Raw genomic sequence first — 26,551 nt, 5'->3', positions numbered from 1 at the left:
TCCATACTGCAAGTGGCAAAATCTAGGTTATATTCTTTTGCATGACTAGGTTCCACGAGGAAAGGAAACTCCTTTAGGAGCTTGAGTGGACTCTCAAGCACAGATGCAAGGCAAATTCATGCTACAGAGGCCCCTTTTTGCATGTAGAATTGCTTATGTAGACACAACTCTAGTGTGCTTTTAAGAGACAGGAGCTACAAGACAGCAGGTCTGTCCACTTCTCAAGGAAAGTGGTAGAAACACTTTCCCAACAAAGTGTGAGTTGAGCGATTCAGGTGGCTTCCTCCTCTCGGTGGGTTCACCCTCCCTCTCTTCTCTACCAGTAGAATGCTAACACTAAATAGTTACAGCTTGATGTGTGTGGGGAAGAAGGAATGAGAGCAAAAAGAGAACAAGAGCAAGAGTACATTGTTCAGCCTAGTACTAGGGCATGGGGTATTGGACTCTCAGGTTGTGAAACTGTGGAAATAGTTGTGATTGGCAGATCTATATTTCCTTCTTTTCAATGATTCTACTTGGTTATGGGGTGAGATTTCTGAACACACTGCATCACATTGTTCATCTTAGATTTTGGCTCCCAAGAGGAGGTTATGCCAGAGCTAAGCATCTAGGTGCTTCAAAAGGGAACTGAAATATCACTATTAGTGCCCAAGGAGTGTTCAGAGCAGTCATGGAAACATTTAGTAAGCTTTACATACTTTAAAAAGGCAGGTTTTGAATTAAGCACATGGAGGCTGGTGGAGTTTCTTTTTAAGCATTTTGAATTCTGAAATCCATGGGCTAATTTTGTACTATAATCTTTTCTGTTTACCTTTTTTCTCCATGTTTGTCTATAGCTTACTTTCACTTTTTCCAGCAACTTTGTTTTCAACCCTTAATTCACCACTTGTAAATCTTCTTACCAGTTGCCATGTATACAGTTAGAGTGTTGTAGAGGTTTGAGTCAGAGGCAGATAGGATAAGATCTCACCTGGAAGAAACTGAGAATTAGAGCTTTTTCTTATTATTATTTACTGCCTCTGTAAGTTCTGTGTAAGGTGGCCTGTGAACTTGTTCAGCTTCTACCACTGAAATGGTTTCAAAGGGTAATACTAGCATCTGTTTCCCAGAGGTGTGCTTGTTATTGATCAACTCACAAAGAAGGTAATACTTTATCTCTGTCCTCTTCAATTGTTAAATTGAGTTCAGATTGTGCAAGAGATCCATGTGGAAACTTATTTCTGGCTTCCAATATATCATCCCATCACTGAAAAGCCAGATTTTGCAGCATCAGTTTGGTCACAGTGAACAGAAGCCAAATGGTTATTAGTTGCTTCTGAATGGAATTGAAAACAATGTATGCTTGCCCAGGAGTCTGCCAAATGAGTTTGTTTGCTGCATCTATATCCTACCAGTTCTTTCTAAAGAGCATTCTCAGGATCCAGTTTCTCCTTATTGTACCACTATTTACTTCCATCCTGACAGCTGAAATCTCCTCTTTTCTGCCATCCCCACATTCTATACAAAATTTTGTTGCAGCCTCATTCTCTTAGCCTGCTTTCTTAATGACAACTTTCTCTTATTTTGCAATTCACCCAGTAATCAACACCCCCAAAACAAAAGCGCTTTTTTTACCTACAAAATCCTTCAGCACTGAGCTCCAGCTAAATATACCTGTACTATGATACAACTTCACAGTTACAGACAGTGAAGACCAGACACTCCTTTTATCTCTCCAGGTTCAAAAAATGCCAAGTTTAACCTTTCCATACCACAGCTTCCCAACCTGTATGACAGCACCTACTTGTCAGAGAAGTCAACAAGCCAAATTAACTGTTTCAAAGCCCTCTGTATCTCAGAGTGGGAAAAATCTATAGAATTACAAAATAGGTATTGTCTTGCAGTACAAAACTGTTTCAAGGAAGCAATTTGAAAAAATAAAGGAAGTATATTTTAAAAGAAGGATCTATTCCAGCTCATCATTTCCAATTTTCCCTAAGACTTTCCGGCCAGTGTACCCAATAAAAATTGAATGGGAAAGTGCACTCTAAGTCCAGTTACTTTATTCCCAACAGCTGTTCCTTCTGTTATTAGACATATTATTTATTCATTTTGCCTTTTATTTATTTATTGCTAGAAAATTGGTCTGAGAACTGATTGACAAAGATGCTACAGCTTAATTATTTAAATGAACTATATCTGCACTAGAATAGGTGTTTTTTTTATCCTCTCTGTATTCACTTTCTGTATCTTCCTTCACATCTTGCTGTTAGTGCAGCTCATTCTTCTGGCCTCCTGATATGGAAGATCAAAAAGCTGTGAATCCTTAAACATATCCCAGCAATTTCTACTCTAGATCTGATAACTGCTATTTGTAGGATAAAATTTTGCTCCTTGCAAAATTGGATACAGAAAGTGTTCTGCCTACAAGGGCATCATGCATATAAGTTTTGAAGTTTAAGAACCATAAAAACCTGAGGTTGGAATGGACCTCTGAAGGTCAACTAGGCTAACCTTCTTTAAACTGGGCAAAGTTAGATCAGGTTTCTCAGGGCCTTGCTCACCTCAGGTTTGAAAAATCTCAAAAGATGGGAAAACTATTCTAGTGCTTCATCACTCTCATCTTGATTTTTCCCCAGTTATATCCAGTTGGAATTTCCTTTGCTGCAACTGGTATGTTTTTATTCTTGTCCTTTTGCTATATACAGCAAGCTTTCTACAGAAGAGGCTTCTGCTTGAAATGGTGTGTTATCAACAGTGGTGGAACCATTGTCATTGATCAGGGTGAGCTCCAGCTCAGCAAAGGCACACTAATAAATTCCTCAGTATCTGGTGGATGAGTTAGACAGCAGCTACTGAAGAAGTAAGTTTCAAAGAACCCTGGAGCTAGGACATTTATTTTATGAAAGGCATTGAAAATGTCTGAAGTTTGGCCAGCAAAACTAGAAGCACCTGTAATCAGCAGTCACGCTTGAAAATCTTGGCCTCAGGCTTTGTTTATTGCACAGTCTTGTATGAAATAACATGTAAGCAAATAACAAATTAAACAATTTTCAAGAATTTATAGCACCTTCAACAAATGAAGAGGTTTACCTTTCAGATAAAAATCCAACCTTAAATCTCTTTCCATAGCAAAAAAAAAAGAAAAAGAAAAAAAATTCTCAGTTGAGTCTGTTAGTTCTTTGAGGATTTTCCTAAAACTTTAGGCATCTAGCTAGTGACTCCAAACTTCTTCAGAATCTGACCATAACCTACTACTAAGTTATAGGCAAGATATGTTTAGGGCGACCTCTTCTTGATTTTTGACAGAGCTTAGTTTTACTGTAACAAGGAATACCAACATCTGACTATCTAGTAGCCCATTCAATCTCAGCCCTGTTAAATCACAGCTACTGTGAGCAGATAAAGCAATGATTTATTAATGGAGATAGGGTGGAAGTTATGTGAGGACAGGTTCCCTCCTGCTGAAAGAAACTATTTCCTGGGTTGCTTAAAAACACACAGGTAGGTTGCCAGTCAGTTACTGTAGAGATCATTCATTTTTGGGAGCGAACTGGACTGAGAGATTAATGAGTTTACTTTTTCCTTGCTTTAACTGTGCCAGAGCTTATGTCAGGGGAGCTGGCTATGGCATAGCTGGGATGCTTACTAACATAGATGTGCAGGACATTTTAATGCAGACGGAAGGAGATTGTGATTGCCTTATACACAGCTAGCCAAAATCCTAATCAACTATCCAGCAACAACAACCTGCTGGAACCCAGGAAGCCTGTCAGCCTCACACTTGCAGTCCCCAGGGGCTAGGGATAATGAAATGGGTTGGTCCAAGAAAGTTAATCTCTTCTGCTTTCCCAAACAAGCCTTCTCCCTAATGAAAGCAAAAGCATTCATGTAGGTATGATTCAGAAAGGAAGGAAAGAGAAGGGATGGGAAGGTAAGACAAGGCAACGCCAGGCAAGGTAGGGCAATAAGGGAGAATACTCAATCATACACCTCTGACTTTTGAATTTCCTGTAAGCAAAAATATCTTACTTCCTGATTTGTTCTTAAATAACCATCTTTACCTTAAAAAAAAAAAAAATCACCCTTTTTTTTTGCCTCACAATACCACTTAAAGATGTGCTAAGCCAGAACGATTTCTTTTTTCAAATGCCTGTTTAAATGTTTAAATACTTGTTGTTTGTAAAAAATGTGTTAGGATACCAAAGTTTCTAAACATGTTTTATCAAGTGAAGGAGATATGAGGCAAAACCAACTGGATTACCACTGCATTTCTATAGTTAGGGGAATAATATGTTTTGTTCCATCAATGTGTCCACTTTACATTATTCAGCACAAAGCTTTGTGAAATAAGAATCATGGGAATATCACAATATAAAGGAAAAAGGTACAAATAACAGCTTCATAAACTGAGAAATGTACATAAATAAATCATGTAGATGGGGGCAGTTTGCTTAGCTGGCAAGAAAAAAAATATAGAAAATCTGCTTGTTAAACAATAACCACAGAGTGTGCTTTTATGATGTTTTTCACCACAGTAATTCATATTAGAGATAGAAGCAGTTGCATGTTAAATAAAATCATTCAGCATTGTTCTCCTCACATTACAAAGAGCTGACTTATGTTGTTTTTAGATGCCTCCCATTAGAAAGTAAATATTCCTCTGATGTTACACATTTCAGAAAATTTAATAAAGATGAACTGTAAATAAAGTCACAGGGAGATTTCAGACAGTTTTATTAGCAGATTGTTGAAAAGAAAAGAAAATTAAATACAATAACAGTAAACGTGGTTCTCACATTGAAACCAGGCTCAAATAACTAGGCTACCATAGAAAAATTTCCAATTCTTGCATTATGATGTAAAAACAGATTTTTGTACAGATTTTGTACAACAAAATTCGTAATAACCTTTTTTCATTTTTAGAAAACTTTAAATATATAGATAAAAATAGACAATTTTCATAGGTCCTACATGAAGATGAGTATGGTCTGTTCCAAGGGCTTGCATAGAGCGCAAATGTGGTTATAATATAGAACAACTAGACATTAATATCTTTAAGATTACAAAAGCATATAAACAATAACATGAGCACAACTTTTCTTCATAATCTATGCAAAAAAAAAAAAAATCCAAATCAAAAACAAAAACCAGAATACCAACCCAAAACCTGTATAACTAAAGAGGGGCAAAAAATTCAACTTACAGTAACATCTCATTGTCTGTAATATTTACATTGGTTTTAGCAAGATTCTTTCTAAACTTCCAGCTTATAAATTGGTTCCCCCTTAATCCTTAACATTTCCATTTATGTACCAAGCCAAACACTGAGGCATTCCCAAAGGTCTTGAAAGTATATACTGTAAAACTACTAAACCTACTTACAGGTGACTCTATGCAAGGAGCAGAGCAATGGTAGATGCTACTACATATTTCAGTTGTAGGCTTTTAATTCTCTTTCAGATATGAATGATTCAAAAGCTTGCCACAAGTCCATCTAACTTTACAGCTGTTAACCCTTTAAAGACTGCGTATGAAAAAACTGGAGTACAGAATCCCATATGTGTTCAAGCAACTATGAAAATTAGGAAAGAATCATGGTTAGAAAATAATATCACTACAAAGTATTAGGTAACAATATTTAATGAAAAATATTGCTCAATATTTCTTTAAAAAAAATTACCGTGATGTGAACTTGTATATACATCTTTCTATTGTTAAAAAAGGATTGTGGTGGAGTAAATATGAACGGCACAAAATAAATGTGTACCAGTATTGCAAGGAAGACCTACAAACTATAGAAGCTCAGTGCTAGAGTTTACAAAACATTAGATTTTTTTTTTGACAAAATAATATTAATATCCAATCAGAACTATTTTTAAAGAAATATTTGCTTTAAGTTAGGCATCTTAGACATTTAAGGTTTTGATATGTTTCCATGTAATAAATAATATTTTATATGCATAAAACATTAGATGAAGAAAGCATAATCACAAAACTTACAGTAATAGCACTGATTCACAAAATCAGTCTTTAAAGGGGTAACCCAAAAGTACGCAAAGCAAAGAACATAACTTTCAGCAATGTAATCAGCACTGTGTTGCAGCTTACTTCCAGTTATCAGCACAAAGGTGAAAACACATATTGTAGCTTTCATAAAGACAGTGAAAGTAACACATAACCACCCCATCCCTAAGACAAGGTGGGAGGGACAATAGACTTCAACTGTATCACTCAGTTCTACGTGGAATTGGACTGATACATCAAGTGTTTGTTAGGTTTTCTTTTTTTAGCAACATTGACGTAATATGACATTAACATATAAAAATATTTCTGGTATTTGACTTGCTGCTCAGCCACGGTCCATTCTTAAAAGTGCACTAATCAGGGCACTAACCAGGGCTCAATATACAAATAAAAGTGGCTGATACAGAATTCTGACTTGTTACCAGATGCTTAAGATCTCATTCAGTAATACTGTGACTCCAGGACAAATATTTACATGCCTGCATGCGTTAAAACTAGAAAGGTGTCTTTCTGACCAACAGGGTGACAAAACAATATTATCTAAAATTTTCATTTCCTAAACTCTAGATTTCTACTGCATACATAATACCTTCCTTGTGTGATTTGTGTTATATACTGTACATGTGACCAACAGTTTGATAAGAAGCAAAGTCTTTTATTTCATAAACCCCTGCCAGTTTACAATGAGAAATTATTACTCTTTTTATCATATTTTTTTTATTTTAGGAAAAGAGACTTTGTGAACAGTAAAACAGTTTGTTTACATTCAGCATTTCTTTTCACTTACACAAAATTTCATTTCACTTAATGTAGTCTAACATACATGTGTTGGTCTCTTGGAAAGCATGTGGAAAAAATGTCTTTAGAAGAAAACCCACGATCATAGTTTGAAAACTGAATGTATCAATTTTTTTTTTCTTTTACCTTTTTTTTTTTTTCCTTTTTTTTATTAAGAATCCTCTTATGCCCTCTATAAGTTCACTTCTGAGCTGTCTTGCTGGTTTCGGTATGATATAACAGTCTGTAAGTGTACTTGGACACTGCTGGAAGGATCATTTGATGTGCTCAAATATAGAATCATCAGAGGAGGACAGAGTCTGCATTCCTTGAAAAAGGGAATACTCAGCCTTGTTCTGACCCGCCTGTAATTTTGGATACAATAGTCCGGCACAGAGATGCAGATTTTCACTGTAAGAAGAGTGCTACTGTACATTTACAAACATTCTCTAGGTCTCCAAGTCGAGCCACAGGAGATAACCAAAGGAGGACACTCTTGCAGAATTCTTTACATTTTTGAAGAACATTGAAAAATGAAGTTGAGGAAGTTGCCTTGAAAATGCTTTGTTTCCACAGAACTCCTTATGAGCCAATGTCTTACTGCAAAGTTCTTTACTGTAGCACAGGTATCTTCAGCAGGAAAAACTCAGTACATGACAGTAGTTTTCAAATAAAGTCTTCCATCTGAAATATGAAAAACAAACATTTTCTTTATATATTTATATCTGCAATGAATTGAAAAGAGGAGAAAAACCACAAGAATTAAAGACTCAGCAGAAGTAGTCCTCCCATAAATCTATAAAGTGCTACCTATGGTATTTGATGTTTAAAATAAAAAAAAATAATGAAACCTGAATATCACCATTGTAATTTCATCTGACAGTGGTCAAATTAACTCTGTTAAAAATTACACACACTTTGCTAGCTGTGAATACTGTAACACCTTCTAAAGCTTTAATATATGCTGCACTCATATCAGTGCTAGGGCACTAGGAATGTAGGTGGAGCCTCTGTGCAAGTGTTTTTACTGATATGCAAACTTAACTGAATAGTGCTGAACAGTAATTATTTCCTTCATGGTTGCATGCAAAAATCTTCTTGCATGCAATCGTTAGTACTCCCACCACTAAAGGCATAGCTCATACTTTCTGATTTAGCTATGTTGTTAAATATACCATGTAATGTAACCATTGTGCACATTTGTAGCTATTTATATAGAACCCAGTATAGGATATTTAATCGGTATCAGTGAAGTATAGCCTTCTTCCCCCATAAATGAGATTAACTGAACAATTACTATGTTAAAGATGTAAGCACATCTCTTTCAACATTTTTTCCACCCAAGTGAGGAGCATATATTTAAGTGAGATATGTATGATGGAAAGGGAGCATGAGAAATAAGCTAATCTAGCCAGTAACTGTTGATCTAGAAAAACTTGAACACAATGTTCTGCCATAACATGCTTTCACCTAATTTACAAATATAAAGCAATTTTTTTTTCACTTGGGACATGAACATCTCATATGCATTTATTCTTATAGCAATACAAAGTTGTTTGGTTTTGTTTTAAACAGGAAACAGACAGAAAAACTTCTTTATTTTCTGACCTGTAGGATAGAAAGCATTGATCCTTTGTGAGTAAAGCACATTATGAAGCATATTAATCCTCCACAGTGCATAATTATGAAACACTACTTATATTTTAGAATACAATGCATCTGGAAGTACAAGCTGTATCTCAACTCGAAGTCTGCATGAAACCCTTCTTTTGGTCCAAGTGAAATCAGCATTCATTTATAAGATTTCAGACAGTTTTGTTTCTGTTTTCTTAGTCTAACCTTTTTATTCCAAATTAGTCTTTGAAATTCTTATTAGATATATAAGAAAAAATTGTGTGAGATAAACCTATATAAATGAATGTTGAAATTCTTGAAATGCTTTGCTATCATTGAAACACACGGTATCACTTCCACAAGCTTACTGTAACTGTTGAGAGACAGAAAAGTTTAACTTGAAAGCAGACAAATATACATCACATAACAGCTGTAAAAGTTATACCTCCTGCACACCTCTTTCTAATTTTTATTGTCTAGTTTCTATCAGAACTGCTGGGGAAAAAAGGAGATGGTAGAATCTCTCACTCTGTCACAGTGATTCTTATCTACTGTTCTTCTGGTCTTGCTTTTTCACCACTAGTTTTCTTTTGCAAGCTTCTGTGGTGTACCCCCTTTAGCTACTTTCTCCCCTGTCTTTACATTTTCCTGCTCCCTTTCCCTACTTTTTTATGTTCCTAGCTTTTTTTGGCAGAGTAGATAACTTTCCCACCACTTAGAGTGCTTCCACTCAGAACTATTTCCACATTCTCTTTGCTCTTTAGAATCTTTGTGCACTGAAGAGAGATAAAAATAGATTGAGTAAGGCCTTAACTTAAGGCCATTTTATTCTTATTTGATGCATCAAGAGCAATCAAAATGCTTATGGGAATTCAGGAGAGAAAGAAGGAACCTCTGAAATGGATCTTGGTACAACTGAAGGCCTGGTAAACCATCTCAAAAGAGAACCTGCATGAAGTACAGGATAGCCAGAGCTATTACTGGCTATAGTTGCATATAATTCTCCCAAACATATTGAATAAACACTACAGACATTTACAGCACTAAAGCTGTCTGGATACCTCTGTAGGAGAATTACTCTGCATATATACCAGCACTTTGGCTATCCTGAATGAATGCTTGCTAATGAGCGCTATGCATAATTCCCACACCTAAACATTAAGATAACCTACAGTCAGTAACTTGTATTTTATTTCTCTATATCAGGTCTCTGTACACCTTTTAAAATAAAATATTTATTAAAACATACTCTCAATTAAAAATACAGCTGTAGGAAGCAGAATCCTTGTAGCAGCCAACAAAAGATGAACAATCCGCAGAGAAGAGCGGTACGTTTTCAAAAGTCAGCTTTATTTTACACTGCTTAAGGACCAAATGTGGCAGTGAAGTCAATAGGAGGTTTTACACTTTTAATGGAAGACCCTATCAGATCCTGTATTCTGTATCCACAGACTATGAACAATAATTGAAATGGGCAGATTTACAAAGCATCTTCCGTACAAAGTAAGAGGATATTTGTTTGTATAACTTAAAAACATTTATGATGGATATATACAATAAGCATAAATCTTCCTGTTCCTCAAATAACTATATGATGGACCATTAAAAGTGCAATTAAATCATCTGTATTGATAATGGACTTAAAATGTCATATAAGGACTCAGCAGCTGATCTAATATCATTGCTAGGCTTATTATAAAACCGATATATTAAGGTGTTTGACTAATTCCCCTAACATATGGGAAAACACAGCAAGCATTAGACACATCAACTTTAAAATAAATCCTGCCATGTTATGATATAGGTAAAGCAATTCTGTGATTAAGTAATACTTACTAAGAGTTCAAAAGTTGCTAAGGATTGTAAAATATTTCCTTTATTTTCTCAAGATTAGTCATGAAAGAATGAGGTGCAAAATGAATATCCTTTTCTTTAGAACCTATAGTGCCAATGTGGAAAAAAATCACAGTATCTGTGTAACTGCCCACCATCCTCTCAAATCACGAATTTGAGAAAAGATGGAGAATAATTTCTTTAGGCTTTACATTTTTCTTCCAGCATGCTCCTGTGTGTGGCTGAGAAGTTTGTGTAGCCACTCATTAAGGACTTACACCAAGCAAATAGCACTCCACTTCAGAAATAAAGACTTCAAAATGTGCTAGGAAAAACAGAGGTAACTCACAGCTCTGGAGAAGAATGATAACCTTGCATTAAGATTTGGTGACCAAATATAACACCTATATCTGATTGCTGTCCCTTTTTCTTTCAGACTATTCCCTTCTTCCTAACCATTTCTCTCTTGATTCTCATTGTTCAAAGGTTCTTCCAAAATGAGTGGAACTTCTCAATATTGTTGTCAAAACCACCAGAATCACGTCACCTCTAGGTGTAGCCAGTGTTCCTGTCCAAATACCAGTGGGGCATTACCACTGATAGGCCTTCATGATTTCAAGGTTAAAATCACAATCAAATCCTACAAATCATGAGCAGCAGATCAAGCACGCTCATCCTTTGTAACTCAATGTGAAAATGCCACTACTCCTAAATCCCAAATCATGACTGTGCCTATGCTTCCTGCCTCCTGATCAGCTTTTATTTAACAGTTATATATGTGTGTTGCATTACTTTCTATTGTTAACAAATGTAGAATTTGTCTATCTGCATAAAAACGATTTTATGTAAAACAAATATGGAATATACTATTCATACAAACATAGATATATGCACATAAACATATACTACACAAACACACAGAGAAAATGTTCTCTAAAAATGTTTACAACGTTGGAGTATATTTTTAGCCTACTGAAAATTGTTGATCTGTGGTAAAGTTTCCCAAACTGACATACTGTTATATACAATATAACTACATAAAAATTCCTTTCACTCTTAGGAAGTGAAGCAAAAACACAAACTGGGAAAATACTGTTAAATTTCTAAATAGAACTGTGCATGATTAGCAGATTGTCAGCTGTTTTAATTGCTCTTTTGCAAATGGCAGTGTTCAGCAAGATCACACAAGCTCCTGCTAGTAACTCAAACTGAAAACACCACTACTCCTAAATCTCATTTGTTTTTGTCTGTGGACTGATATGACAGAAATTCTAGCCAGAGTGAAGGAGTAATTTTTTTAGATCAACCCTTTTTAATTAAGACTCATTTTGAGGTTTTTGAATGAACATGCCCAAATAGTTAAAAGGTCATAAATGTTATAAAAAAACAAACAAATGAAACTGACATAAAAGTTTGTAGTGCTGAAACAAATCATATGCCTTGAAATGCATTCCCACAGAGATGTTAGCTGGGGAATGATTCACATTAATATTCTGTGGGCAGCTTGTAGTAAGTATCTCTATGTGCTCAACATTTTCTGAGATAAAAACATAAACCCACTCAAATATTATTCCTATTAATATGCATCCTTGTAAAGTGATAAAAATCTACAATGAAATGTTAAGTTTGATCTTAGGCTGCAAATGAAGTAAATCATCCATTAGATGGTAATGCATGTATCTCTGCCACTCAATGCAAGCCACACTGAGGTTGTTTGCCATTCAAACATGTCATATTTTAGTTTGTATTCTGAGAGCTGCTTTAAAAATAAGCATAACAACAGTGATCATCATGACTATCATAAGAGCATACTGCAGTCTTTGGTTTATGAAAATCTGCAAATCAGCATCAAAGGTGTGGTGTCACACCTGAATTCAGTCAATTCCTATCATAGAAAAGCCTACTGAGGAAAACTCTCCTTAGTAATATGATAACGTGTTAGGAGTTTTAGGGAAAAAAGCAACCAACCAAACAAACAGAAAGATACTGTAGCATGTCACAGAGAGCTAATAAGAAAGAAACCCTAATAAGAAAGAAAGTTAATAGGAAAGAAAAAAGGACAAAATAATGTATGAGAAGCAAAATGAATTATAAGATCAGAAATCTCAGTGGAGCTTTGAAAAGTTAGGATGTTTGGATAAATGTTTATTGATTTATTATTACTTGTTATTTTTTATGATTGTAATTTGTGAGCTATAGAATAGTAAATGCCAGCCCATGATTCAGGAACCCTTACATCAAAGTAGCCTCAATTTTAGTCACTAGAATTCCTAATACAGTTAATATAATTTTGTCAAATATGCACAGGCCAGTGATATAAGTTAGTCTTCAAATGGGTCTTAAGGATATTTGAATGGTGGATCTATTAATCTCTTTGTGCTTTCAAAGTTAGGAACACCTACTTTACTTTGATGTCTCTTGTTAATAAGAAGAACACAACTGAACAAGTGTGGATGGGAACTTTATTCCCAGCTCAGACTCTGAAATGATCTGTGATTTCACTTTTCTGTTTTTCTGTTTTCTCTTTCAAGCTTTCTCTCTTTTTCCCCCCTTGTCTTTCTAGGTAATAGAGATTCTGTGAACTGATGGTTTCTCAGTCTGTTTTCTTGTTCTTAGCAAGGTACAGCAGCATTCACTGAGATCTCTAAGGACTATGTTAGCACAAATAACAAAAAACCACCACCAAAAAAACCCACATGCGCATACTTATTTAATTGAAACTATGTTCTTGGCTCGTAAAAATCCATTTGAAGTCCATCTCTATGGCTGGTGACTGAGCTGACCTGAGCTTAGACTCTTCTTAAAATCATGTTGCAACACAAAATCCCCAGTTCTAGCCCATGTGCTCACTAAAGACAACAGAGACTTTGTACTGAAATTCAGTATATACACATTTTTTCCACACCCTACAGCCATTAAAAACTGCTAACTTCAGTTCTAGCAAGCTGAGGCAATTATGAAACATTTCTGACTCTCTGTACAAGAAATGATGGTGTGGCAAGTAAATGAAATAACTTGTAAGTTAGTGTAACACATATTTTGTAATGTAAGAATCATTAGAGCTCTTTTTCTCAACATTTTATAAGCTAGAATATTAGAGTAAAAAATACTATGATCCACCCTCAGTCCAACAGGTTAAAAGAAATAAAATATTTGTGACATTAAATGGGGCTACTTTTATCTAAATAAAAGAAAAGCTGCTCACTTGTGCTAAAGAACATAATAAATTGTGTTTCCTGTTAGGAAGTAGCTTTATTGAAAATGGCAGCTATTTTCTCAGAAGTTATTTCCAGGCACCTGTAATCTAATGAGGTTTGTCCCTTTCAAAGAACAGTTGTACGTGCATGCCTGAATGCACACAACCTCTTCAGCCCAGAGCTGATAAAAGCATCTGCAAGCCATAGCTCAAGCATATTTGAATTATATAACTGGTTGGTTTATTTGTTTTAATAAGATGGGGCAAATGTGAATCACAGTGTACTTCTAACCTTTCATTCAACCTGATGTTTTAATCATTTGGAGGAAGAGAAACAAAACAAAAGAAAGGGATGGCAAACAAATGGTAATGATTCATGTGATATTTGATAAGACAGCAACGGGAAGTCAAAATAAAAGCAAGCATATTGTGACAGATGGAAGGGATCTTAGTCAAATTGTAACTCTTCTTCAAAAAACTTAAAGGAAGTAGCTAATTAAGGACAAAGCATATTTTTATATACTTTTCATATATATTTTATTCAAAATTGAGACAAAAGAGGATTTATTTGCCACTGAAGCAGGAAGATAAAAATGGAAGTCTAACTTTTTAATCGTGGGAAAATAATTTATGATGAGGTTGAGTATTTTCCAGAGTTTGCAGAGTGGGACTGAGAACATAAAGCCCAGCTTTGTAAAATGCAGTCATGAAATCAACTGAACATAACTTTCCGTAATTTGCCTGATAAAATGCAAAACTATATGTTGTGAGGGGAAAAGACAGGATAAACAGAGTGCTGAAGCTTTACTACTCAGCACTGAAAAGGAGGGACAGAGGGATCTATACTGTCTTTACATTGTTACTGATAGTAAAAGTAGATCATGTATTGGGGAACATGGATGGATAGACTGCCCTCTTCCCAAACAGAATTAGAGTAGAGTACAGGAGATGTAGGAAACCAGGCTCAACTGTTGAGGCTTTGAAATCTGAGCAATTTGTTCTTTAAAAAAAGCTCTTACCCAGTTTTTATGCAAAGATGGGTGATTTCACACTGCATGTTCAATAAACTCATGCAAATATGAAGTATGTAAACATATTTGGCCAAACACTATCCTAGTTTGCCCTTTGTATAACACCAATAAATTAGTTTCAAATTTGCATATTGTTATTAATCATACACCTTTCATTTCTCTACTTAACATTCATGTACAAATATATTTGTGTTAATACTCAGTGCAAATATTCAGGAGACTGAGATGTTCATGTCTTTCTTTTTAAAATAATAATTTATACTTAGGACACTTAAATTCTGAGTTTCCAGACATAAAACTAAAACATGTATATATATAAAAAAGAATGTCTAAACACCTTTTTTGCAGTTATCTTAATTATTGAACTGTCAGGATCTTTTTTCAGTAATTTTATCATGTGTTTTAATCACGAATATATGTTTTCATTATATCACTGAATACCGTGTGAGCAAGCTAAAGGTCAGCAATCCCGTCTTTAGTAAACTAACATAGCAATGGACTACCTGAATATGCCACCTTCTATTATTTAAAGATCATATAGAACACACAGAGCTTGCCATTTTGAGCACTGAAAAGATTGAACTGTCAAGGTGAGAAATTCTTTGAAAGAAATAGATTTAAAAAAATCACTCTGTCTTTTATTGTTGCCTTATGAACTTAACAACCCTTTTTCTATTTGTGTAAACAGAACCAAAGCATTTCCAAAAAAAGACAACAGAACTGATTACTTACAAGCACTGAACCTGAGTCACTAAGGCATTGTATTGTGTCACTTCTGTTGAATAAAAAAACCAACAGAGAAAAACCAAAACCAAACACCTTCAACTGAAGAATCATGTGGAAAAGTTATTAAAGGATGAAGTCACAGCTAAATGCGATCAGCTTGTGAGCTTCCACAGCTCATTGTGTTCAGTGCTGTTTGTAACACAGTGTGGATAATTTTTGTGCTGAACAATCTGTCCTGCATTAAACAGTTTTAAATTCTGCAAAAAGGTGTGCTTTATTTGCTATTGTATTTTCAGAACCATAAACAACTTTTTTTTACTACCTTTTTAGCAAGCCAATCAACAAGCAACCTTGGATCTGATAGCATAAAATTGACAGAGTTGAGTATTGGAATGTGATTTCTGCCTGATGCCTTCTTTTTTTTCTTGTAAAGTTTTGATAGAAACAGAAATTATTATTCAGCTTTATTGCTCTTCTTTCCACTTTTCTCAATTTTGTCTCCTTTTTCACTCCTTCACTCAAATGATCACTTCTTTACGCTAAACATAATCACCAAAGTAATCTTACATACAAAATATCAACCATAAAGTTAATCTTCAAACAGGCTTAGGAAAATAATTATTTTTCTCTCTGGAGAGGACAAAATGTTCATAAAATGAAATCTGAATAAAATACAATAGATCAGCATTTGTTTGAACTTTCAGTGGTTTTTGCTTCTGAGTTGAGATCAAATTACAGAAAATATGTGAAAGCATATACAAGCTAATAGTTCTTAAAAACTACCCCCCATACACATGCATAAACACACACACAGATCCTTTCCATCACTGAACTAGAAACGAATTGTATTAGCATGATACCTGTGTTTATAATTACAGATCACATAATAAAGTGTGGATTAATAAAGATCTTTTACGAAGGTCTGGAAAAAGTAACATGAGTCATGATTTTTCTATCAGAATTAGTTGTGGCCTTGGTTAGTACTAGAAATCTATTGTTTCCAATAGATGTTGGATGTTCATTTCCTTCAGTACATACAAATCATTTATGAAGATGAGCTCTTCTAAATTATTGTCATTTCTAGAGCTTTAGCCTAGACTACTTTTTGAACACAAGACTTATCTAATACCTACTCCTACACAGAGCATCTCTTCTGATTCACAGAATCACAAACCTATCTCACTCTTCTCTACAAGCTACTTCTTTTCTAAACAAATAATTTTCATTTGCTGTAATATCCCAATAACTAAAAGACAGACTAGCGTTTTGTTGGTTTCAGATTAGACTTAAACCCCACAATTAATACAAGAGTAGTATCTGGCTTTTCCTTAATCCTGGTTACTGAGATGTCATTTCAAATGCTGCAAAGGTTACTGGAAAATAGAGGCCATTTAAAGACAGCATTTAGCTTTACTACTTACATTAACCTGCATACATCAATTCTGGAATGTGTGGAATCCTTTTCTAATATCAATATCACATTAACACCACATTTTCCTTTAATACCCAACCACCCTTGTTCTCATCTGTGTGCTAAAACAGAGTAACAGCCCAATGCAAAACATGAAGAAATAGTCACATGCAGAACAGGAAGGAATGAGGCTATAAAATAGATGGATTGCACAGTAGCAAGCTTATGGAAAATCTATTAAGGATGCATGGGATGTCAAAACATATGCAATATAAGTTTGCTGCTTTTAGGTATTTTGTATGAAAGCAAGCTTATGGAAAACAATGGCACCAAGCAGTCAGCTCCAGAACAAGAGTCAAGGTGACAGAAACCAAATGAGAAGTCATGCCCAAGTCATGTCAGGTCCTGCACTTGGGTGACAACAACCCCATGCAGTGGTACAGGCTTGGGGAAGAGTGGCTGGAAAGCTGCCCATCGGAAAAGGACCTGGGAGTGTCTGTCAACAGCCGGCTGAACATGAGCCAGCAGTGTGCCCAGGTGGCCAAAAAAGCCAATAGCATCCTGGCTTGTATCAGAAATAGTGTGGCCAGCAGGGACAGGGAAGTGATCTTACCCCTGCACTGGTGAGGCTGCACCTCGATTCCTGTGTTCAGTTTTGGGCCCCTCGCTACAAAAAGGACATTGAATTACTCGAGCATGTCCAGAGAAGGGCAACGAAGCTGGTGAAGGGTTGAGAGCACAAGTCCTGTGAGTAGCAGCTGAAGGAACTGGGGTTGTTTAGCCTGGAGAAAGGAGGCTGAGGGGAGACCTTATTGCTCTCTACAAGTACCTGAAAGGAGGTTCTATCGAGGTGGGTGTCAGTCTCTTCTCCCAAATAAAAAGCAACAGGACAAGAGGAAATGTCCTCAAGTTGCACCAGGGGAGGTTTAGATTGTATATTAGGAAAAATTTCTTCACTGAAAGGGTTGTCAAGCATTGGAACAGGCCTGCCCAAGGAAGCTGTTGAGTCACCATCCCTGGAGGTATTTAAAAGACGTGTAGATGTGGCGCTTAGGGACATGGTTTAGTGGTGGACTTGGCAGTGCTAGGTTAACAGTTGGACTTGATGGTCTTAAAGGTCTTTTCCAACCTAAATGATTCTATGAATCTAAATGATCAATAACTGAAGTCACACATAATCCTTACCACCAGAAATAGAAATATGTTCATAGAAATATGAACAGATCTTAATGAAGTTCCCAGGGCTTAGCATGAGCAACAGGACTACAAAACTGAAAAAAAACAGCTCATGTTAAATCTGAAGAAGACTTTAAGCTGAAAGATGTATATGGGGTTTAACCTTGTAGTTAGCTATGAAGCAGCAATTAGGCAAAATGCTTTTGTTCCTATAAGGAACTAGCATTTGAAATTACAAGGGAACTCTGTTTCTGTGACAAGTGCTAATTCTGGTCCAGGTAGATTGTTTTTCAATTCATAATTCAAACTAGTTCCCCTAACTGATTGTAAACTTCTACCTTGAGCATACCTTCAGAGATGCCTTTAAGTACTGTGGTGACAAGCCAACCTTTCCCATTCCCTCTCAGTGGTAACATAATTTCAGATAGGTACTTCAGAATTATTATTCTACTCTCCCAGGAAAAACTCAATTAGCCTTAGGGCCAGGTGGTTTGAATTTGGCACCACTCTGTGTCTTTGCCAATAGAGATTCCTCAGAAAAAGCAGCATGTCATGACAGACTGTGTCCTGGATGCACCCCACGACAGAAATCCCAGACCATATGGAAGCAGCATGCTTTCCCAGAGAGAACTTAGCACCATGGTCCATCATCAAAAAGTAAGCAAGAGAAAAGAGAATGGCTAAATTAAACCACAGAGCAGTCTTAACCAGTGACTCTGGGATCAAGTGACTATCTTGGGAGTCAGAAGCAATGACCTGTGCAAAATATCTGAAGTGTAAAATTTTCTTGCTTGGAAGTGTGATTTTGTCAAGACAGAGGAAATGAAAAATGTTACTTCATGGTTGCTTTTTGTCTCTGTCTCCCCCCCCGCCCCCAGCTTTCCACATACACTGTTTATTTTCAATAGCAACATATTAATAGTGTTGTACAAGTCACTTGCAGGACCTTCCCTGGAACAGATGCTGGTTACCCATGCTCAAGGTGAATTTAAACTGGAATAATTTCAGAATAGGCTACTAGTGTAATACCAGGAATAGAGTCCACAAGATGAAAATAAAATTATTGATATCCTTATCATAGGAAAGATTATTCCTTGTATATATATTAAATAGTAGAGAGAGACACAAAATAGCTCTGTTTTCTATTGCAGTAACTCAGTTCTGGTGTAGCCTTCCAAAATGATAGACCTATTAAAATGGTCTTTAAGATGGTATTTGTGATATGATAGCCTGCAAATGTGGATTTTAAAGCCCATCTAGTCGTGTCCCTAATGCTATGCCATTTTAGTAGGAAGAGAGGCAAGAACTGACATTCAGTATGTCCTGAATATATTTATTGAATACCTGGTCTGGTAAAATAGACTTAGTATAAAGCTAATTTTAGCTGGAAAATCTAAGAGAGTCACAGGTTTTGCAAGAATATGAAAAAAAATACAGGAAAACCTTAGTTGTTAATTTCTAAAATTAGGACTCTTTTGCTCACTGAATGTTTAAGATCAAACTCTGGAACTATTGCCCAGTTAGAACTGGAATAGAATTGCAAGTTTTAATAGTGTTTTAGCATTTCAATATTTTAGCATTGGGAACCAGATTGCTTAGGATGGCATAGTTACTGCAGTGATAGTAACTGTGATTGTCATAACAAATTTGATGATAAGGTTGAAAATGGAACTGATCCTCCAGTCAGTTATACCACTTTTATGATGCTTCCAGTATTTCTAGTGAAGCCAAGGAGCCTGATCGAACCACAATATTTTTATGTTCAATTCATCAGTGTGCAAACATACTGTTCTCTCTTCAATGGCTAAGAGTGTATACCTGAGTCAGGGTGTAAAGCTAAAGCTGAGAGCACATTATTGCTGCTTTTTATTTTATGTTTGTATTCAATATAGCTTGATTACTTGAAAGGACTTGTAGCCAGCATATTGCAGTTCGAAACAATATCATGAAAAATACATGTCTTTAATGCAAGGGTTCAACCAACAGTTTGTCACAGGCAAAATCTGCAGAATCAACAAAGAGACTAAATAAGCAAGTCAAAACTTGAATTATCTAATATAGCATTGTATATTTTTAACAATCTCTATTCTAATTTCATGCACATAAACCAGCACTGTAAATTTTTTGGTCCTGACTTCATAATGCTTTGTTTCCAAGGCCAGCCGTAGCACGTTGTGATCCATCCTTTCTAACATCCATGACAAAACACACTATTATGCTATTGCTGCTTTTTCTAAGCTATTAGAGGCTGCATCACTTTTAAAAAATAAGGTTGACAAGAATATAATAGAAAAAATGTTCCTTTTACTCTTACTGATACACACTTTGTGTTTCTCAACTAGGAAAAACAAAATGACATCACATTACCATTATATATGCTGCTGTCTCCCAGGATGTCCTTCAGGTGTTATGGAACCTTACAATAACGAAAATACTTCCTGTGAAGGGTTGAAAAGCTAAAGATTTCTTTTTAAAGCTAGCAGTCTATTCTATAGAATAGATTTTCTCCTTTACAAGCCAGCTGGCAGTTCACTGGAAGAATACTTATTATAGATATATGCTGACAGCAAATTTTAGCTATAGATGGAACGTGATGCTGGCTAAGTGTTCCTTCCAAATGTGTTAATTTTAGTTTCACTTCCTTTATACTTACTTTTCTTAGTTGATTTATTTCTTTTCTTTTTTTTCTTTCGTAGGAACTTGAGATACTAATAGAGATGGGTCAAGTTCCAAATCAAATCCATGGGAAAGCTGAATGCTTCAATTATACATAGACTAATTTTTTTTTATCTCATCATTCTTAATTATATCAATATAAAAATAACCACTACTAGAAAACACTTTTTAGAATTAAAATAGATTTGGCATAGTAATTGGTATTTACAATAAGACATTTATATGAATTTTACAGACATATTAAGGTTTGTTTATCTTTAAATAAAGTATTTCCTATTTCTGAAGGACATAAAAGTCTTTTGGGTTTTTTATTTTATCATACTGCCAAAGGGAGAAAGGACAAAAACTAAAATTTGGCCACTCTAAAATTAAACCATCAGATTCTCAGCTAGTTCAAATTAATATAGCTTTATTAATGGCAAGGGTGTCTTTTTTTTTTTTTTTGAAGAAAACTAACATAAGAGTGATAAAGCAATTGAGTTGAAGGGATATTTTAGGAATGTGGTTGCTTCCTTAACCCTGTTCAAAGTGCTGCCTGCCTGATACAATCTCGCTGTACAGTTTTATTTACATTTTAAGTCTAACTGCTTGTTTGACTCTTGAATGTATAAAGTGAATGTTGAAGTCGCATTCTTTTTAACAGGACTACTGACCCCACAGATAGTTTAGGATTATAAAAGAGAGACTGTCACCTATTACACCAGAATGCTGCCACTCAGTAGTACACAAATTTTGATCTAACACAGAATAATTGAGGTAAGTCAGTCTATTACATTTTTCTCATATGAAAATCCAGGCATGCTGCCTTTACATAAAATTATGGCTATCAAGTATTACCTTACTAAATCCCATAAAATATTTTTCCAACTGTTTCCCCGTACTAGACTTTAAACTTACTATAATTAGTTCATAATAGCTGTAAATTGCTGTATCTTGTACCACCTCTGTGAGAGACTGAAATGTCCTATGACTGTCTCAAAGCTTGTTTGTGTCTGTGCAAACCTCCAAGAGAAGCTGCTGTGGCCTGTGAATTGGTCTGGGGGATGTCGCCCAGGGAAGCGGGAGTGTATTGAAGGATGCACCCCCCCACTTCTTTGCAGTTGCATTGTCCAGACCCTTTAGACAAGCCTCCAAGGGGCAGACCTGTACCGAGCTGGCCCCATCCTGTAGCCAATTGTGGCTCTATTGTGTAGGCCAGACCCCATGCATGCATTGATAATGAACTGACAAGAGGCAAAGGTTCCTGCCCTGAAGCCAGATGCAACAAAACCTGTTGGACCAGAGGAAAATAAAACCTAAAGGTGTGCAGATATGCTAATCAGCGGATACGATGAACTTAAAATGGCAGCAGAAAATTTGCTCAGTGTGCATCCACCATCGAAGCCAGATCCGTGTGCACCCACCACCAAAGAACTGAAGACTGAGGACCAACAGGACACTGCTGGATCCATGGTGGTGACTGTTCTTGCAGCCCTATCTCGCAGCCTTGTTTTATTTCCGTCTTTTCCTTCCATTCTGTCCTATCGCTACCCCTCTTCACTTTTTTAATAATAAAAACCTGCTTTGGGTATATGGCATTTGACCTTGTTTGTGTCTTAATCTCGCTCTTGGGATCGTATCGAAACCTCCCCCGACATTGGATCAGGACAACCTCTCTTTTTAATGCCTGGGATTCTGATCAGTCACCCAAGAAAATATAAAAGCAGAAGTTAATAACATAACTGAACTTCTATTCTGCCTTTCATCCAAGATCCAGAATACTTTACAAACATTAAGTTTCACAACGCTCTTGTGAGATACCAAAGCATCAGTGCTGCCATCAAGAAATCAGTAGATAAAGACTGCATAAATATTTGGTTCTGGCTTAAGGCATTGGTTAAAAATGCACTGAAGCATGCAAAATGAGCTATTTCTTTACCATATCATTCAATAGCAAAACATCAGACCTAAAGCACGTAAGCAACCCAAACAAATGCCACCATTTTAATTGTGAAATTGACATTATCCACTTGATTCTTTGTTTGATGCAAATGTCAAATGAGCAAAGACAGTGACTCCTTAGCATATACTTCTTGTGACTGTGTCACATGCTACATTTATCTTTTGCAATTAGACTATCTTGGAGTATAATTGCAACCCCTGCTATAAAATGGATTTATTGTATGGAAAAAAAATTTTCCATGAACACCACCAAAACCAAACCAAAGCAAACCAAAAATAAAAAAAATAAATTACTTTCTCACCTCCAGAAACTGAATTCAGCTTTTCTGGAATGTGACTGAGTTTACTAAATTTGTTTGTAGCAGTCTATACCAGGGTACTCTAGTTATGCTCCTTCCATAGACAAAGGAGAAATATAGACACCTACTTTATGAAGTGATGAACTGTACCATAGATGCTTCTCTCCACTCCCTCCACAGAGGGTCGAGCGTGACAAGCACAGGTGTAGATGTCTACATTGTAGACTTCTATGCTTCATCAGGTTAATTCCAGCCCATGTCTTGTTTGCAAGCAAAACTACATTTAAATGGAGAAACATTTACTAGTTGTCCATTACAAATTAGTAATGATATAGTAATACAGTTATAGTAATACAATGCAACTATATTAGTAATATGATACCATTTTCCCTTCTAGAGTTCTGTGATACTTCATCTACCTCTTATTCTACTTCTCAATTTATGTCCACTTTTGTTGTTACTTCAGTTTTTGGAATGCTTCTTTAGACTCTTGTTTCATGCCTTGTGCCTCCCATGGTAGCATCCAATTGAAATAAATGCTGCAAAGCTTCAGGATTAAAGCAGAATTCAAGTTATCCTTTCTACATTTGAGAGTCATGCCTTATGCAACTTTCAGAACTGTACAGTATGGAAATGTTACAGAATTATACCAGAAAAGGAATTGTCAGGCATGGATATTTTTCCAGAAGTGATGCACAATTACTCATTTCCAACATCAGTAGTTACAAGAAGTGACTGAAATACAGCTGTTCATAGTGTGTTTACTGTCACAAGTGATGTTGGAACTCTGAGGCAAGCAAAAAGGAAAATACACAACAGTGAGATTCATCACATTAACTTCAAGACACCTGCAATGTGGATAGCTACGTTTGAGCCAGTTTTGTAGACTCCCTTTATAATCAATGAAAAAATTCAGAAGTTATGATTCATTTTCTTCAAAGGGAGAGACGTGTCTATTACTCTTCATTGACTTTAACAGGAGTCCAGCCAAATAGCTCAGATAAAGACGTCTACCCCACAAATGTGTGAAGTGAAACACATCCCTCCCACTGATATTGTTTGGGTATTTTATAGATAATTACATTGCCTCAGCAGCTATTCCACACCTTCATAATACACAGCAATATCTATACTGCCATTATGGTATCAGCAGAGTTCCACTATATCTTATCAGTTGAAAAAATTATAGGATAATGTAGTAAAGAATATGAGGCTTTGTATACAATCTCGATAGTTTAAACATCCTGTTTCTGAAATTCTTTTATAGAATGAGTGCTGTGTCTTAAAGTACTCTTAAACAGCTCCTACTTTTCTATCTGCAGGGCTGGCTTTCTAAGGTTTTGCATGTCTAAAATGAATTCAAACACACTTATATGTTTATAAACTCCTTGTGCAAGGATTTAAGCATATGCAGGCATATTGAAAATGAGTACAAATCCCACCATGCTGTTTCATTGTGCAAATATAGTTTCTTTGTATTCTATAGCCCAAATCATTTCCTTATTTCAAGTATACTTTTATTATTCCAATAATATCGTACTTATCTTTGAAAAAATTGAAACTCCATTTCACAAATCTTACAATGCACAATGTTAACATTCTGTATAGAAACTATTTTATCTGAACCATACTTTGCTATTCTTTCTCCACAGACACTATTTCCAACAATATTAAGTAGCTGATACATTACCTTGGGATTGTAGGTGGTCTCCTTTTTAAATACTAGCCTTTACCTCTATTCCTGAAAAACTAACCATCATCCTCTTACACCTATTCTTTTTACAGAAATAGCTGTCTGCAAAGTACTTAATTTCTTTTCATCTCCTCAAACTTCCATATTCAAATTTTGCACAAAACTTTAATATTGGGGTTTTTTTTTTGCACTGCATATTCTTATTCTGGATGTCTAGCTATTTTGGATACTGTCTCAAAGTTGCTGATCACCACAACCTGTCATTTAACTAGGTCCTCTGCCACCACCGTCCTTCATAACAGTTACTGTCATCAGTCTTACTCCAAGTTCAATCAGTAAATGTTAGACAGCAATTCACAAACTGTTTTCGCCTCCACTGTTAGTCTAACAGAGTATAATCTAACCCCATATCATGTACAAACTCCTGCAGTATTTTAAATTTTAACCTACAACGTCAGTCTCTTTTTCTATACATAGTATCTGTTCTATAAAAGCTGTTATGCATCAAAGGTTGACAATAAAAAAATACCAAAACGTCTACCTTGTCGTTCCTACTTGTAAAGTAAAAAAAAAAAAAAAATCATCAGTTAACATGAAATTGAAGTAATTTAAAACTCCTTGAAAAACTTTTAGTAGAGTGAATAGGGTTTGTCAAATTTTAAATGTTGCTGTAGTCACAATGACACAAAATGTGCAATAATGTGTTTGTTTTTCAGATACTGTAGGTCTGAGGAGATTTTTTTGTATACTTCAATTATAAAAACATTTAAAACATACAAACTTGTGCAATTTTTATTTTAATGAAGATGAGAAGTTCATTAACGAAGATAAATATTTCATTAGATGTTAAATAAAACAAAGAGATTTTTTGGCTTCTCTCAGCACAAAATTCCTTTGAAAGATTAATTAATACATGCAAATTATGCAAATTAGACCCATGCAAATATTTTATGAAGACAATTAAGGGAACCATTAATTACTGCTTTTTTTGCTTCAGTGAGATTCATTCATTTAATTTTAATTTCACTTTAACTGTTTTGATGTATAATCTTGCAGCTAAGAACTTTATCTTTCCTAGTGGGTCACTTAAACTTATAAATTTCATCAAGTGAGCAGCAACAGAAATCTGTAAAGATATTCTCTGGGCTATGTTTAGTATCAAGAGAAATTTTTGACACAATGCACTCCTAGAAACTGCAAAACTGGAAGGGAATGTGAGCTCATTCTTGGACAAGGTTCAACTACTGGAAAAGCAATTAATTTGCTTTGGCTGTGCTAATATAGGGGAATTAGAAAGTGTGACACAAGACAAATAGAAATAATTAGTTCTCCAAAATGATGTTCTCATTAATATGGTTTGAACAGTAGAAATAAAAAACATTATTGTGGCATGTCTGCATTCTGTCCCTAGCCACAGGAGGTAGAAAAAAGCAAGATACAGCATTTTTTCACCTTTGTAGTTTGTATAGTGGTGGCATTTATTTTTATTTTTTATTGTAGGTTTTAAGAAAAGCAAATTGTGGACCTGATCCTGTTATCTAAAACCTACTGCACTTGCATAAAGTATGAAGGATCCCTAGGTTGCTAGACTGTTTTCCTCCTGTGAAAATATGAAGCTATAAATATAACTGACTAGGCTTTTCAGAACAATACATTCAAGTTCCTAAACTGAAACTTTGATTTCAATATCATTCATTTAAATCATATTTTATGATATGCAGTACACAAGGTATGTTTATTCTGTAGTTTAAGCTACTACAGCAAAAGACTGCTCTATCAAAGACTTTATTATACGTTCTCAAAATCTGATAATATAAAAGAAGTTTTCTTTTTCGATAATGTGAATATGCATGCATGCATTTGACAAAGTACACAGAGGTAGATTTTCAGTTGCTCTCATTAACACTTATACCAGTACAGACCAGGTTTTCTACACACAGTGAAAATCACTACCTGGTACTTGTCACAAAGCAGGCTGCTAGAAGGTTATTAAGAATATTTTGCTCACTTACTCTCTAAATTTCTTAATTTCTTAGCTGGTTGTAGAATTAAAGGTAATGTAACATTATGTGGCCCTCTGAAAATATTTTTTTTTTTCCCCTTGCAGGTGTTATGCCTTCCAGCTGTTTACCAAGTACCAACTGAAGGCACCTCCCTTTGAAAGTTTTGCTG

General features: G+C 35.4%; 1 protein-coding gene across 7 annotated transcripts in view; it reads right to left on the bottom strand.

Moving 5' to 3' along the window:
- Positions 1-4,699: 4,699 nt before the first annotated feature.
- Positions 4,700-26,551, bottom strand: part of DACH1 (dachshund family transcription factor 1) — a 364,290-nt gene continuing 342,438 nt past the window's right edge. For 4 of the 7 annotated variants that reach the window (XM_074815545.1, XM_074815546.1, XM_074815551.1 and 1 more), the window contains 2 exons: positions 20,138-20,186; positions 4,700-7,467 (listed from right to left, as the gene is read on the bottom strand). In XM_074815545.1, the coding sequence (XP_074671646.1) occupies positions 20,140-20,186 (47 nt within the window). In that variant the 3' untranslated portion in view covers positions 4,700-7,467; positions 20,138-20,139. The remainder of the gene's footprint in view (positions 7,468-20,137; positions 20,187-26,551) is intronic. The other 3 variants (XM_074815548.1, XM_074815547.1, XM_074815553.1) reach the window with 1 other exon arrangement.

This window comes from Strix aluco, chromosome 2 (genome assembly GCF_031877795.1).
Source record: "Strix aluco isolate bStrAlu1 chromosome 2, bStrAlu1.hap1, whole genome shotgun sequence".
In the NCBI taxonomy this organism is placed as follows: Eukaryota; Metazoa; Chordata; class Aves; order Strigiformes; family Strigidae; genus Strix; species Strix aluco.
Note: the sequence above shows the minus strand (reverse complement) of the source record. Positions and strands in the feature narration are given on the sequence as shown.